Source organism: Opisthorchis viverrini (genome assembly GCF_000715545.1).
Source record: "Opisthorchis viverrini unplaced genomic scaffold opera_v5_56, whole genome shotgun sequence".
NCBI lineage: Eukaryota > Metazoa > Platyhelminthes > Trematoda > Opisthorchiida > Opisthorchiidae > Opisthorchis > Opisthorchis viverrini.
The window spans coordinates 34,521-51,913 of NW_008751713.1; the positions used below are offsets into that span (position 1 = coordinate 34,521).

The 17,393-nt window shown below is 46.8% G+C and overlaps 1 protein-coding gene across 1 annotated transcript in view; it reads left to right on the top strand.

Moving 5' to 3' along the window:
* Positions 1-6,245: 6,245 nt before the first annotated feature.
* The window catches only part of T265_03784 (hypothetical protein), a gene marked incomplete at both ends in the record, with an annotated part of 22,472 nt that continues 11,324 nt past the window's right edge, over positions 6,246-17,393 (top strand). Inside the window, 2 exons of the mRNA XM_009168355.1 lie at positions 6,246-6,541; positions 9,800-10,323. Coding sequence (XP_009166619.1) covers positions 6,277-6,541; positions 9,800-10,323 — 789 coding nt within the window. The remainder of the gene's footprint in view (positions 6,542-9,799; positions 10,324-17,393) is intronic.

Sequence of the window (17,393 nt, forward strand, 5' to 3'; positions counted from 1 at the left end):
GGGTGCCAGTATGGGTCTTGCACTGAAGCTGAACAAACGGTTCTGTGGTCAGTGTTTTTTCGGCCGTTACCAACTTTCATTTTATTTTTTCTGTTGTGAATGCTGTATATAAGTGCGCGGAATACACCGTAAACGATGTTCTACTTTTGCGAATAGGCCAACATTTTTTAATAGCGGATTACTGCTGTGCACGAGTTTTCGACCCTTGATCCGACCAACAAGAAGTTTCATAATTGGTGGGCTAATTGGTTCTTTTCGAATGAATTCGAGGAATTCTCTTGAAGTGCGTTTAAACCTTTTGACTCCTCTAAAGGAGAAAATAGATGTTGCTAAGGCTTAGCTAAAAATGTTGGATGATTGTGCAGTTAAGGTTTCCCTTGGTTACCTGGGCATTATTGAAATGGATCTGAGGGGCACGCTGCGTATTTCTTGTGCGTAGATTCAGGTGTGTCACGATCAAAGGTGAAGTGATTTCATATCGTTTGCAGTTACATTTTTTGAAAGCGAGAATCTGTGAGGCTGCTGAGAAAATTACAACTATGAATACGGCTCTACGATTACTCCGCCACCACTGTTAGATCTTATGTGGGTTCCGCTCTTCTACTCCTTAATAAATGAGCCACTGCCTTAAGCCAGTGTCGGCTTCTCCGGCGGCGGCAAACTGTTTGTGCATTTTCTCTTTTTGGCCATGCAGGAGCATGCAATTACCGGCTGTCTCATTCAAATATGCATGTGTAAGAAAGAGATGGCTTCCTGGTGTGGCAACGCATATCGTGTTTCGTTTGTTAGACTCTAAAAAAAGCATCAGTGGTCCCGTCATTATGTATCGTAGCTGAGACGGTCGTTGATAAAAAAAGCACAAAGACTGACTCCCATACTACATGATGTGATTAACACTCAGTGGGGTTTGCTATGGTATACTTTATTCCGCGAAACAACCCACATGTAACCTAGAACGTCTTTAGCCAAGCAAACTGTTTAAATGTGATTCATCGGACGAGGCTCACATCAACCTTCTCAGATTGGCCCATTCACTCACATGGCCCGGGAGATTTTTAAATGAATTTCACTAAGTTTGAATCTATCTACCAGAAATCTGTTGCCTTTGGTTCTTCCCCTTCATCACGTATCGCTCTTTTCTCACAGCTTCTCGGGAGATATCTTCAGGGCTCCTTCATTATAAGCAGTGGCGCCTGGTTCGAATTGTCCTGGTCCCGACATGTCCAAACCCACTTTTGGGATATCCCGCTTTGATTGCTAGCGTAATTTGTCTGTCATGTCCCTTAGGACATATATGGTCTCACACTGTCCTGGTCCCGACATGACCAAACCCACTTTTGGGATATTCCGCTTTGATTGCTAGCGTAATTTGTCTGCCATGTCCCTTAGGACATATATGGTCTCACAACTCATATGAAATTGGAAGCCATGCGGATTCTCCATATATTTCGCGCGCACTATTTTGCACTGGTCTTTACTTGGTCGTATGGTGCGCTCTAGATTTGTAACCGGGGTGGAACGATCGGCCTGCCTGAAACTCCAAATGGTAACACCGGTCGGTTCACAGGCGTCAAAAACACTTGTTATACATCTGCTTCTGTGGTCGCAACGCCAGAATAGCTAAACACGCCCACTCGAGCTGGGTCAGATGACACCTCCGTTCCACTCCAACTTCTCTTTCCCACTTCCTTGCCCTTCATGATGTGATGCAACGATGCTCACAGGCCAGAACCGGCTGTTATTCAAATGTATTTGAAACTTCTGGCTAACGAGGTCCCATTAATGTCTACCATACGATTCCAGAATGAGGCAAGCCAGGCATCCTCCTCCTAAATTTGTCCACCAACACAATGGTTAATTACTTTTGCTAACTTCAATCAAAGTGTCAATGATGGTGCTCCGCTACATGTCCAGTCCTTTAGGCAAGATTTATCAAGTCAACCAAATTTGCCCGGAAAAAAACAATGGCCTATCCACAACCAGTAGATTTATATGAACGGATGTTCTTAAACCAACTTTCTCTGTACAATAATGACGTCCCTGGGCACATTATTTATGGAGGAAGATCATCTTAGCCGATGATGTGAAGTCAACTTAAGTGCCCCCATTTCGTGTCGTTCGAGGGCTGTTTACAAAGTCCAGTTAAAAATTGACACTTGTTTCAGCAGTCCATTGATGCTGGGCTTCTGACTTCTCGACATCGTGTACTTTTACCCATATTACGGGTGTCCCTGGGCACATTACTTATGGAAGAAGATCATCCTAGCTGATGATGTGAAGTCAACTTAAGTGCCCACATTTCGTGACGTTCGAAGGCTGTGTACAAAGTCCAGTTAAAAATTGGCACTTGTTTCAGCAGTCCATTGATGCCGTGCCTCTGACTTCTTGACATCGTGTACTTTTACCCATATTACGGGTGCCACATACACTGCGGACACGGGGAACAGCGTACCGGGTACCGCGAGTGGGAAACCGCCGTCATTTAACCCTAGGCTTTTCCTACCCCAAGAGATTCAAAAACTTCTGTCCAAGTAAGGTTTAGACCCACACTGGAACCACACCTTATACTGTGCTGTGATCTGCTAGAAAATATCCAATGGTCCTAGATAAAACCTTTACCGGAAATCCTGTCAAAATCTCTCTGATGGCGGCCTGTAACATTGATTTTAAGTTTTGTGCCACATACACACTAACATATCCTGGGACACTGGTAGGCTCACGAGGAACGCTGTTGGTAGGCTCACGGGCAACGCTGTGAGGTGGTATGATGCTCCGGGCCGTTTCACGGCTTGTCCTCGCTGGCATTTATTACCTGACACCACACGATATTCCTTCAAGTTCTTCCGGTACGTCCATGGATTCTCCCCTATGTCGACCTTCTCTGGTGTGCTATGACCCCTTCCACCCGCACCCAACTGCTTGTTCCTTACCTAAAGAGATAATTTGCATTTTTTCAATGTAATACCACTTAGATACCATTGTTTGCACCACATATTCATTGCCAAAAGTTAGTTGGTGGCCCTCTCGCATACTTAAACAAATGCACACATGGGCTTCCGGGCGCATTATTCATGAAGGGCTGACATATACACCTAGCAACACGGATTCTTTAGCACAGGGGCTGGTATCGCTCCAAAAATTAAGCAGATGTGATGCTGTTTAGGCGCAAGTTCTCACGACCACTGGCGTTGTTGTGAGATTTGGGTGTTGACCTCCTCATGCACCGTTATTGGTTGTCCATGTCTACTCATGCGTGGATTTTGTCCATTTTTGGGTGCCGATATCGTTGCAGTATGAATGGTTTTCTGTTTTGTTCTCGGCCTTTCTTTTGTGGACCAGATGCTTCAGTGCCGGGTGCTCCAAGATGGCATATCAAGTCGCGTCAAATGGATTTTGTTTATTGTGAGACTCGGATGTTGACCGTGATCCTCACGCACCTTGGTGGTTGTTCAAGTCAATCCGTCCGTGGATGTCAAATTTTTCGGTACTTTGGTAGTCTTCTGGTTAGGGACGCATTATGGCAGACGGTTTGCGGTGAATTTATGAGTGTAACGACCGTTTCGAATTCTTGATTCGAAAACCCCATAGTTTCGGCGAACTCAATTTCGGCGTGTCAATAGCCTGCGGCGGGTATTCGTGACTTGGCACATATATGTACGAGTTTCTGGAAGAATTGTCCTGCATCCGGCGTGGAAGTTTCTAACGAAGTGACTACTTTATATACTTTATATATTGAAACTAAAGTACTTTCTATAAAGAAGATATATTCTTTACTGTATGTACTTGACAGGAGCTCAAAATAGGGGACATATGGGAGCATTATTCAGGTTGCTTGAGTTAAGGTCAGCCTGCAGAACCCAATTAGGTATTCTCGTTACCGACAAACCCACTCTAGTAAGCAAAAGTTTCTGGTTAGCAATGTGGTTGGGTCTCTAAATGCTGTTTTCACCGGACAGCTGCTTCATATACCTCGGAACTACGGGCATTGCTAAACATTCTTCGATTCAAATCTTCGATCCTCCGGTTTCTGACACCTGCATATACTTGGAGCATATTGCTGGATCCATGTTTTGGACCAATCAGTGGTTGACTTGAAGCCGCCGCAGCAAGTGGCCCAGGCAATTGACTAATCATGTGCGAGTTGGGCCTAAAACTCGCTGCGACACTGTAGTACAAGCATTAAAGTTTCGTGGTGCTGAGACGCAGTTTCCAGAGAAGGGGCCGGTGGCGAGTACGACACTCTCGGCTAATCATCTTGATTCATGTGACCAGACTCCTGGCGTCACTTGTCTTTCGTCATCTTATGGTGGCGCGCAAAACATTGACTCGAAAGCAGCTGCTACAGCAAGCCACCGGTGGCACTGTGTCTACTGGGCGGGAGTCCGGTCTGGTAGAGGTTGAGTTGGTCAACTCCTCACATACCTTCAGGTGCTAGAACAACGCCATACATATAAGCGGCTCACGATTTCAATATTCCTGCATTCCCGAGGCGCACTCAACTCAACTGACCAATCTGTTCTCCTTGACAAGACTCTCCAGCAAGGAGTACCCCGGATGTTTGTGGACAACATGAGTTTTTTGTATCCTCATATTTTAGGGCACGCGATAGTATACTAAAAGCTCTTCAAAAGCCGTCTTAAACAAAGTGGTGCCCAATGAGGATACCTACTCTCTGAATTCCTTTTTAATTTCGTGGTCGACGGGATAATGAGACGAACACTGGCGTTCAAATAGCTGCTGATGATAACATTGTCCATATGGAATGTTTAGATGACATCGATTTCCTATTTGGAGATGGATGGACTAACTTAAATCACCCCACCCGTTGGCATGCGTTTTAAACCCACCAAGTGGAAGGTCATGTTTCTGGACATGTAGTCACCGAACACGCCACTTACAACCCAAGGAGAGGCACTGGAAGTTGTTGAGCGCTTTCCGCGTCTTGGAAGTCATTTCGGTTCCGTTTGTAGTGCAACAGATAACTTAGATACAAGAATCTCTAATTCGGCGGTCGCGTTTGCTAATTTGTGACACCTGTGGTGGCAAAGCGACATATCCCTAATTTTCAAGGAACGTGTGTATCGTACTGCGGTAAAGGTTGATTTGGTGTATAGCTGTAAAAAGTGGGCTTTCCAGGTAGCCAATTTAAGACCCCTTTGGGTCTTTGATAACCGTTGTGTGACTTGAAGTTGTCACCTTGTCGTGGTGGTCGGGCTGCTGTGCTGCAATGAGCCGTTGGGCTATATTGGCTGGAACGGTCAATATGGTCGAAATACCTTTAAGACCAAAGAGTATGGTGCTACTCAAAAGACACCTGTCATGTGCAGCTGCACTAGGAATGAAGCAATAATGCCTTCCTCCGTACGCCCTCGGGCCAAGTCGGTCCCCAATAGCCAAATGGGCCAGAGTACTGAGTCTCTTTTTCCGGGAAGTATCCCCGGAGAAACCCCAACGACCACTGCATCGCTGTTCAGACTTTTGAGTCAGAGGCCGAAATTGGGGTGCTGCAGCCAAATCCTCTTCTTCGGCTTGGACAACCGGGAAGTATCATTCGCCCTTGCAGTTGATCGCTTACTGAGCTTCCCCCTACATTCCCTTACCCCCGTCGAACAATACAGTGTCACTAACCCATCTGACAGTCCCCTAGCCACTACCTCGTGTCTAGACCTTTGCCCAGAAAAATAAACCAACATGACCACCTACTAACGCTAAAAGATCTGATCCACGTTGCATCCTTCTATGTGTATACTCTATATCGAATAGGGCTGCCGACAACTCTTGCTGGGATTCTGCTTTCTTTACCTATCGATGTATGTTGTGTCTCTGACACACGCATACAAAGCCCCACTTCGGTCGCGCACCTTAAGCCGCTTAGGGCGAGGTCAGATGTCTCATATTTCACTCTTCGAACCCGGTTGTCATTTCGCTTTCCGTCAGCATTACGTGCGCGAAAGCAAAACAGTTTTATCCATCAACACAGGCAAGTTTCAGTTGATAAGGTTTATCGAGCTGACCTGGAAGCACAGTACTACAGACGATGAAAAGTATTTGGAGGCTGAATGGAATTGGGTTAATGGAGCTATATTCTTTGCTTTCAGAACAGTCTGTCGACCAAATAAGCATTGGATATCATCGAGATAAACAGATCTCACTGCTGCTAGATAGGCCGTGCGTGCAACTAGCGACTGTGATGGCGCGCACAAATCCTTCAGGTACCAGAGAATCTGGAGCTTGTAAAATGACAGGAAACGCTGGTGGATTTTGGAGGCCCAAGAGATGGAGAAGACTTTCGCTGCAGGCAACAGCCACGCCCTACCTCATCTGCTTCGATCAACCGGTAAAAAGAAGGCAGGTGTCAGTAAAACGATATGCGAACAAGACGGAATAGCAATTCACTCCCTCAATCGTCGTATTGAGCGATGGGCTGAACACTTCGAAGATCAGTTCAGCTGGTCTCCTTCAACACAATCGCTGGAAGAACCCAGCGGACCTGAATGGGACGTCGACAGCAGCGATCCATACTGCTTTATGGATCAGAAAGGTAGCTTCCACTCGATTGGGACATACGAAAATGTCAGTGTTTGATCATCCTTGTCTCCGGGGCATTGATCGGGTTTGATGGGAACATCTTTTCAGTAATGCTAAGGTACGCTAGGTGGCTTTAGGATTAACGAACTCTCACCCGACAAGTTACGCTCTATAGATTACGCTTGTTAGGACATGTAATCCGCATGCTTGAAGACCGTCTGTCTCGCAGAGTTCTTTCTGTCCAACCCTGCGCTGAGTGAAAGCGACCGAGAGGTGTACAGTGTTTGAATTGGCAACGAATTATGAAAACCTTAACTGGTAAGCTGAGTCGGGTGGATAGCTCCTCCCCTGGATGGTGACCCCGGAACTCAACTCACCAATGGTTAGTGACACTGACAGAAATGATCCAATGGCGCTAATGCGTCAGAGCTATCGCCTTCAAAGCCACCCAGTCCCCTAACCAACCAAATATGCCATTGCCTCCAAGCCTTGGCCTTATGTCCCCTACTCCCCCAATCTCTTGTTATCGAAACCGTAGCAGCTGAAACCATTGTGCTCATGACGCATGGCTTATAGCTGATAAATTGATTGAATCTAGACCGGTGTCTGAGACCCCTAGGTCTTGTCGTGTGTTGCCGACGAATCCGAGACAAGACATTTTGGAAACGTGTTTGTGCAACGAGGACTCAAATCAAAGAATGTTTTCGTCATCAGTACTCGCCACGCATTGCGCATTCTAAGATAACTCAGTGAATAAGGCGCGAATTTACTGGCCGGAAGGTTCATGGCTCGATCCCAATCTCAACATCTCGACTGGTCCTGCTCAGGCCTGAGCAACCTGACAGAGTCTCGGTTCTTGCGCTCCCTTCGGGTGGCATGGCAGCTAAGCATCGAAAGGGTGTTACAGCCGAACAACGAAGAAAGTGGTTCAAGTAGAGGAGTGGCCGAGAGGTGTGAAAGATATTATAAAAAGTCCGAGTACTGTCGATGCACTATCCTTTTTGGATCGAGTCCATGTGATTTCCCCTGTGCCTGTTTGGAGACACTAGGATGTGTTACTGGTAATCGATGTCAGCGGCGTTATTGTTGTCAGTTTCTATCAAGGTTGCTTGATTTAGTGTTTTGAGGTGTATGCACCCGGGCATGGTTGCGGCAGGCTAGCACCATGTCCTTCCCCCATCTGCTTTTATTCCTTTCTTTACAATATGGCTTTCAATTAATTCATGATTGTACCCCACTGAAGCATCAGTGATGAACATTGGTATTATCTTATCTGCAATCATAATGACGTCGATGCCAGTGAAGCTGCCGCTGTTGCTGATGACGATGGTGAACGAATCGTTAGATCGTATCAGCTGGGACGTTCGTCTAAATACCGCCAACCCTAGTGTCAGTAAAAATTCTCAAAACATTGTTGATTAACAGACTGGAAGTGGGGTTCAAGGCGCTCGGTTGCTGTCTTGATTTACTCTATTGTAGCTAGCTTTTACTGGCGTAGCGATCGGTCGTGCGAACAGCATGTGCTCATGCTAGACTATCAGGTGGGATGTGCACAACTGCATTGTTCTTTAGCGTATCTACTATAGTCTAGACTACATCCTTGTTTGACGTGCAAGTCACTCGCAAGCTTTACTTTATTTGATGCGCATAAGCGGAGGCTGTAATTCATTATAATGAGTGAACAAACTGTGTTGCTCATCCTGGATTGGTTGAACGCCAGTAATAGTTCACTGTTCTCGTTCCTCTGAAGGTTCAGTGGTTCAAATCCCATCCCCGCTGTCCTGTCCCAACCGACAAATTTCTGCTAAACGCATTTCACATCCGATCACATGCGTCGTCTTTTCGGTCTCAGTTTTCAACTAACAGACGGTCGTTCTGGCGACCCCGAAATATCATCAGAGATGGCTCAATTAGCTAGAGCGCTAATTTACTGACCGGAAGGTCCGTCCTTCGAACCCACCTCTGCCTCTCGACTCCCTCTGCCTTTGGGCGACCTGGCAGTATCCTAGCCGTCGTGCCCCCTTTGGGTGGTGTGGCAGGTAGACACCGAAACAGTGCTACAGCTGAACGATTCGATTCGATTTCATCAGTCACAAGTCAGTCGTTTGGCAGGCATCCAGTTACGCAACGGTCGATGTTTCATCATTCGCATGATGTCCTGACGCAGTCATGTCGAATCATCGTTTTGCCTGTCACCCTTACCAGAGTCACTCATCTAAACGGCACGTCAGGCGACGTCTTGTTTGCAAGCCTTAACTTTTTCACACAATGGCGTTATGATGCAACAAGTCTCACTAGTACAGTGTCCCGGGCCTCGGGGCCTGGTGTTCTTCGATTATAGCTTCGCAAACTAATGATAGTCCTTGACTCATTGGTTTGTCCCATTCGGGTCCACCGCCTAAGAAGGCTTCATACGTGTAGCCTAGCTAACCTTATCCATTTGCACATTAGAAACCCTGTAAAACTGCGACCTTTCTGTGTGCCGTTTACTAGAAATCACTAATTTGGGGTTCCTCTTTTCCTTGTCGCATGTATTTAGCATGCTTGTTTTAGAATTCCGTCAAGAAGAGACTGTTAATCACCGTGGTTTGTCGGTTTATGTACCTCGATGACCCACTGAGCCATACTGGGGGTTGTCCGCGCGACACTTACAGAGCCTCATACCAGTTTGGTATATGGGTAGAGGTCTGACGAACCCAGTCCGCTGGCCCTCCAGGCTGGGGTTTTGAACATGTATGGCGGTGTGTTCCGTAAAAGTGGTAGTGTAGTTGTATTTCCATTCCAACACCGCTGCCTTGCGTTTAGGCTTTTGATCCAAAGGTTTTGGTTGAAGACCTCCCGTATAAGTATGGGCGTCCTGGCAGTATCCCAGCCCTCGTACAACCATGATAAAACTGCGACCTGTGTGCCTTTCTGCTTGCCTTAGAATTCCGTCAAGAAGAGACTGTTAATCACCGTGGTTTGTCGGTTTATGTACCTCGATGACCCACTGAGCCATACTGGGGGTTGTCCGCGCGACACTTACAGAGCCTCATACCAGTTTGGTATATGGGTAGAGGTCTGACGAACCCAGTCCCCTGGCCCTCCAGGCTGGGGTTTTGAACATGTATGGCGGTGTGTTCCGTAAAAGTGGTAGTGTAGTTGTATTTCCATTCCAACACCGCTGCCTTGCGTTTAGGCTTTTGATCCAAAGGTTTTGGTTGAAGACCTCCTGTATAAGTATGGGCGTCCTGGCAGTATCCCAGCCCTCGTACAACCATGATATTCACAGATAACAATACTTTCATCCCACATCGGCCGTCGCGTGGTGCCATCAGCCGGGTCGCCTTACCTGCTGCATACAGCAGCGCGGGAAAGCGAAAACATGCAACTGTCTACGTCTCCCTTCTTACTTTTTCACGTTTTCCGTCTTCTATCCTCCCCCGTCTAAATTTGAATACTTTCTCCGCAGGTTCCAGCTCTAGGACTGACCGTTTTGCTCGCCCTGCATCACACTCAGCTGCAGGTTCTGCACGTCTGAGTTCAGTTACAACCCTAAACACCTCGAAGTCTGTTTCCAAACTCCGAAGGCCCGTCTACTTAGCCACCTTTAATGTTCATACACTAAAGCAAGCAGGTCAACAGGTGGCTCTTGCGCGTACGCTGGATTCCCTCTGTATTGATGTATGTTGTCTGTCAGAAACAAGGACGCAGGACGCAAGTACTGTAATCGAACTGACTGCCCCCTCGCTCTCTTCCAGGTTCCGACTGCGCCCCTCTGGTGATGCAGAGGCCGCTGCAGCTGGATATGCTGGGGTGGGTATTGTATTGAGCGAACGAGCGGAAGCGTCTCTGCTTGATTGAATACCCGTTGATAATCGCCTCTGTGAGGTTTGTTTAGCAACGTCTGTGAGGGAATCCAGAGGGAGTGAGGTTCGTCACACCTTGTTTGCTGTCTGCTTACTCCCCAACTGACTATAGCTCTGAATCTGGCAAGGATAGTTTCTATGATGCCCTAGGTACCCTTCTGCAGCAGGCTAAAAGCTCAGATATTGTTGTGGTTGCCGGTGACATGAACGCACGGGTAGGATGACCAAGCACTGTTGAGGCCCGATTGGGTAGTCTTGGATTGGACACGAGATTCACGGATAACGCCGATCGCGTACTTCAAATGTGTGCGATTCACAGTGTCCCTTTTCGGTACGGGTTTCCGGAATAGCGGAAATCGCTTGACAACATGATGACCCCAACAAACCAGTCCCGAATGCAAACAAAGCACATCGCCATCAGTTACCGGTGGCGAGGGTCTATCACAGCCTACTGCTTCTTCTGGAACACCAGCGAGAACTCCAATCATGCACTTGTACGTTGCTGCTTTTCATTTCGCTTTTCAGGTGTACGCAAAACGTGCACCCGCTTAGTCATTGAGAGGCTAGTGGACCCAGAAGTCAAACGAAATTATCAGAACCAGCCCCTCGGACGCCTGCCGGACGGTGCGATGTCGGATATAAACGGCCACTGGGAAAATATATCCAAAGCGCTACTCAAAGCCGGGATGTCTGTTTGCGGTACAACCGAGCCAGTCTCATCCAACCATTGATCTCTGATAGGACCGCGTCTTTGCTGTAGACCTGGCGACAGGTTCCTCCCGGCTGCAATCACCACTCTACCCGACGCATCATCCGACGCCAGGTGAAACTGAGTGGCCGTACTGACCGAGAAGCTTGTGGACCCGAGAGGCCGGAGAAATGGATTATGTGAAGAATGCTGGGAACGTCCGCAAGCTGTTCAACTGGTCCTGGGAAGCCTCTTGTCAGCGAAATAATCAGGGACCAAATTGGTTTCCTGATGTGCAGCAAAGCAGAACGTTTGGACCGCTGGGCACAGTACTTCGAACAGCAATTCTGCTGGCCATCTACTCCCTACAATTCAGAATACTGGCCTTCAACAGAAAGGTGGACCGTAAATATGGAGCCACCCTCAGCTTCCGAAGTGTCCGAATATATTTCCCTACTCAAGAGTCATCGTTCCCCTGGTACTGACGACCTTGACTCGTGAGAATCAAGCGAGATTTCGACCGGGTAGAGGCTGCGTTGACCACATCTTCACACTCCGTCAGGTGTTAGAGCAATGCCACATGTACAGACGACCCACAATCCTGGTATTCCTTGACTTCAAGGGTGCGTTTGATTCTGTCGGTCGATCGGTGCTGTTAACTACACTTGATCAACAGTGTTTGTCCCAGAAGTTTGATAACAAAACCCGATCCCTATATTTGCATACTTCTGGGCGGGTGAGAGTGTATGGTGAGCTCTCTAAAAGCTCCCCTACATAAAGTGGTGTCAGAAAAGGATGTCCACTCTCTCCATTCTAGTTCAACTTCGCCACTGATGAAACAATGAGGCGAACACTTGGCGGTCTTCAAAACTCTGGTGTTCAAATTGTTGCTGGTGAGAGCCTTGTCGATTTGGAGTAAGCAGGATGACATCCCCTCATCTTTGAAGACCAAAGCAAGGCACAACCTCTGTTGAATAAACTCACCACCATCATTCCATCTTTTGGCATGCGCCTCGCACCTTCAAAAGGCAAAGTCCTGCTTCAGGACGTGCCGTCTGTGAACATATCCCTTACAATTCAAGGAGAATCACTGGAGATTGTGGGAAACGTTACATACCTCGGTAGTTGTTTTGGCTCTGACGGAGGTGTGTCTGATGAAGTCAATTTAAGAATCTCAAAGTCTCGAATCACGTTTGCTAATTTGCATCACTTGTGGCGCCAGGCTACAGTAAGGGCTGTTTTGTATGGGTGCGAGACGTTTGCGAACAGACGATTTGGAGCGCCTTCAGGCTTTTGACCACCTATGCCTCAGAGGCGTTGCTGGTTACGGATGGCATCAGCGTGTTGTTAACGGGGTGATCAGAAAACGGGTATTTGGTTGTGCAGCAGGTACTTCAATTCGGGAAAACATCCTGCACCATCAACTGCCGTGGCTTGTTCATGTGCTACGCATGTCGAAACAGCGTATACCGAGACGAGTGTTGTTCCCCATGCCTCCTTCAGGATGGCGGAAACTGCGAGGTTTACAACTTATGGCTTGGTAGAAGGGCGTGAAAGAGGTCACGAAGAGCTTGGGTGTTGTTGCTATCGTACGCCTTCCAGGATGAGGTCCCCGTATCCCCGTCTGCGATTGGCTGGATACGTTGCGAGAAATGGCGGCTAATCGATGTCAGTGGCGTTTGTGCTGCAATTTCCTTTCTAGATTGTCTAGTTGAGCGGTTGGAGGTGTAGGCACCTCAGAATGCTTGACCTAGACCAGCGCTAGGTCCTCTTCTCGCCCATATTTTTCTCTTCTTTTCACTCTAGGGCTTCTAATGTATATATATATATATATATATATATATATATGTATAAACCCTTAGAATTTGTTGGTCGAAAACAGCTGAAGAATCCCAGTGGGCGATTCTTCAAGCTGTTGAATATTTTCAACTTATCATGTCCGCCTTATTGAATTCTCATGTGCTCACGTCTTTTCTATCTTCTTTTGCTCAGGTTGAGAATCAGGTTGCTCGGTTATTATCATGGTATATGTGTTAACGTCTGCCTTCCGCTTTATCGCTTCGGCCACCATCCGTGTCTGTCCTCTGTCAATTCGAGCTGATTTACGTAAGCAACCTTTTTATGTATATGGTGTACTCCACCGTTCAGATTTCAGCGCATCCTCATACAGATGGTATAAACCGTATTTTTATAGGAAGGTTTTCACCACACTACCTACCAAGAAAGAGTACTTTGCACACGATTGTTAGTTTCATGTACCTTTACGACATCTTTACTCACTTTACAAAGGGGAGCACTTACTTTATGAGCCTTCAAATCCTGAAAGTATTAGTCCTGTTGCTGAACAGCTTCCGGAATTCCAAAAGTAACTTTATCCACCATGATTTTTGTACAACCGATCAGGCTAGACGAAAAATGGAAGACGATGCTTAGCTACCGATTCCGCACAAAAGTAAGTAATGCTTTGGATGGTATTGTTTATTCGTCACCAGGAGGAAGAATTTACCGACCAGCTGAATGCCAAGTTGGTGGAGTTGGGGTATCATCCTACCGAAATCTCCACGGGTGCCACAGGTAAAGCTTGGTGGTTTTTTTTTTTAAACGAATTCATGGTTATGTAGTGATTCGGCTGACTATGCTCTTGCGTGCAAAGAAGCGCACAGCGGTAGACCACCCTAAGGTAAGTATCCATTTCGATTTTATTCCATTTGTGGGTATTGTTCTCCTTGTTCTCTGTCGCTACCACTTTTCTGTCTTCCTGGAGTTCTAGGAATACATCTCTTGTCGTCTCCTACACGTACAGTGCCTGACATACCACATACCATACCCACGTGTTGATATTTGGACACAGTGGAATGAGCCACTCTCTCCCTCTAGATGTTCAGTTTCTTTGATATTCTTCCACTTAGGTGACTTCATGGAAATGGCAGCAGTCATTCATATACCTATTTTTCCACTGATAGTGATGTTGTCAGCTTAGCTTGATTAGGGGCTGTTGGCTTGTAAAGAAGCAGCAGTTGAGAAGAAGAGGGACAGTCTTCCTCAGCTCTATCACAACTGCAACGGGGATCTGCAGATTGCAAACATAGCAAACAATAAAATGCTTTGGGGACATACACCACAAATCGGCATCTAGCATTCGGGGATTTGCTCCTGTTTTAGCTCCCGTTAAACTCATCCCAGGGCAGGGAACCAGACCAGCAGAGTAAGATTAAATGAGTGTAAAACTTTGGCCGAAACCACAACAACTCAGCCCACCAAGACGATTTAACGGAATTAGTAGAAAGGGTAGGTTCTCGATTTTGTTACCACGTACTCGTCGTTTAAGTGGCCCTCATTCAAAAAAGTGATTGTTAAGCTGCAATAAAGAGGGTCTGTTTAGGGAGGGAGTCTGGCTCAGTGGATTCCTCTAAAGGCTAACGGTCTTCAAACGTTTAATAGATAGACCATTTGCTTCTCATTCTGGCATGTGGCATGCGTCAACGTTGGATCTATGATACTTCATGTGCACGTTATAGCTTGTCAACTCATCGCTTTCCCCTCCTGGAAGGGATACACATGGTGTGTCTAGCTGGACACTATTTGGGCATGTATTACATGTTACCGAGCAGGTGCAAAGGATGTAGCGGCAAAGGACTGTCGGTACCATACCCAATGACTCCCTTGTCAGAAATTACCTGACATGACCCTGTGTTAGTCGGTCGGTTCTCTCAACGTGTGTGATGCTGCATATTCGAAGATGATTCAAAACATCTGTTATGTGCCCAAATCTGTCACGTTTTGTACTCACATAGCACAACCGATTTCCTGTTGTTATTGTCCAATTTCCTCTTTATTGATGGGCCAACTTCTTGAGGTGGTCATAGTAAGTTCGTGGAAGAAATTCTGGGACACATGCAACCTTCTGTTCGTATCATCATAATCATCGTCGATACCATAACACCAACGCTTGGCACTGATGCTTCGCTGCGGTACAACCATGAATTAATTGAAAGCCTTATTGTGAAGAAAAGAATAAAAGCAGATGGGAAAAGTATATGGTGCTAGCCTGCCGCAACCATGCCCGAGTACATACACCTCCAGACACTGAGTAAGGCAATCGGGATAGAAACTGAAATCGATTAGCGGACATATATTGCAGCACCTCCAAACAGACACGGGGGAATCAAGTGAACCCAAACCTGGAAGTCGAGAGTGTCGACAATACTCAAACTTTTCATAATCCCTCTCATAGAGCTGAGATACTGTCACGTTGCCCAAGCCTAACCAGGACCAGTTGAGATGCTAAGGTTGGGATCGAACTACGAACCTTCCGGTCAGTAAGTTTTTGCCTTAACCATTGAGTTATCTCAACATCTACAATACATGGTCCAACCAACGCGGCTGCTGGTGCCGGACACATTCTTTTATTGAAGTCCCCATTGCACAACCAAACACTAGTTTTCTAAATGTCTCGTCCCGGATTCGTCGGAAACACAGGACAAGACCTTTGGGTCTCAGACAACGGTGGTCGAATTCCTGAAGGTTTCCCAGCTAGGCTACCCGGAAAGCCGATTCCAATCCTACTGGCGCTCTTGTAGACTGGGGCAAGGGGCAGAGCGCGTTCGTGATATACTCATCTAGTGTCATTGGTAAGCCAGATGGCCTAATCATGTACAGTCCTGTTGTTGCGAACGTTTCACCACTAATCGAGGTGACATCATCAGTGCCATCAAGTTAGCTGACGGAAGTGTAAGACTACCGGGGGGGTGGCTTTAGTAGCTGCAAAGCCTCATTGCTTATCGAGAGACTATTGTTCCGGGGTAGCCGTTTTTCAATAGATATTTGGTGATTAACTCGAGGAACATCGGATCAAGTTGGAGCGTGGTAATAGTTACAAATGTCGATCTCAATAAAACTACGGACGGTGGGTTATTGGGTGAAAATATAGGAAATTACATCGGGTTTACGTGACTGAGAAATATGTTGAAAGTATAATTGTAATTGGCGGAATCAGGTGATTTCTGTGGCTTACTGCTAAGCGTAGTTAGGGAACGGTGACTCCAGTACTGTTGAATTCCCCCCATCGCCGTTCTACCATGCTGAATGACTGTTGTTATCTTTCCCACGTATTGAATTCTCCGAAATGTAAGAAAATCCAACGATGTTATAATTTGACTTCTTTAGCCAGAAGCAGATGTACACGTGACTTTTTAGGTGGAACCTTCAGACTTTTCGGTAAGATAAAGCGAGCACAGTTGATGCTGTGGTACTGATGGTTGGTGTCTTAGCACAACCATGGTACGCGTCTTGTCCTATACCGCCTACGCTATTCGCTACAAAAGTTCACACACTTTAAACGCATATGAAATTGGCTTCCGATGGGGATTCAAACGTTTAGCTGGTCAGTTGCCTCATTTCAGCCAAACATATAAAAAAATACCTGCTGTAAATGGTCGTTGGCTTGTTCGCTGAGCTGGGCAATTTGGTTGCAAACGTTTAATCACCAATCGAGGTGACATCATCAGTGCGTAGTTGTGCGTAGCGGTGGGTTAGTGGTTGTGCCACAACCACTAGCGTCACAAGTGCGCAACCGGAAGCGAGAAGAAACCGTTGGGAAGGTCAGTCCAACGACATTGTTCGAGTTCTGAATCCACTGCGTCACAAGTGCGCAACCGGAAGCGAGAAGAAACCGTTGGGAAGGTCAGTCCAACGACATTGTTCGAGTTCTGAATTCTCCTCTCAGTGAGATAGCACATATCACTAGAAAGTGAGTCAACATACGAGCCAGAGTAGCCCGTTGTCCAGCTTGTTTTGGAGTACGGACTTTAATGACTGCTAGGTGAACTGACCGTAGCTGTCTGAAGAATGAGTTGTGAGCGATCTAAGCGTAGGTACTACAAGTAACGAAAATGGACGGATAACAGACCTCTCAGTCCCTAAGAATTTTCCTGATATGTCGTTCTCAACGTAATGAGGTGGGGAGAACGACTCTGTGAAGTGGCAAGAAGAGAGGTGTTGACAGTATCCAGCTTTAATTTATCCACCCTGTTGTGCACATCAAGTTGGGCGACCAGGTCGTTGACACCACGCGACGATAGATGTGGCATGAGGTTACCTGTGAAAGGAAGAAGGCCTTCGCCAATTTATCCAGTTGTGCACATCAAGTTGGGCGACCAGGTCGTTGACACCACGCGACGATAGATGTGGCATGAGGTTACCTGTGAAAGGAAGGAAGAAAAAGCGTTCAGCTGTAGCGCCCTTCTGGTGCCTAGCTGCCATGCCACCCGAAGGGAGCACGAGGGCTGGGATACTGCCAGGTTGCCCAAGCCTAGACAGGGGAAGTCGAG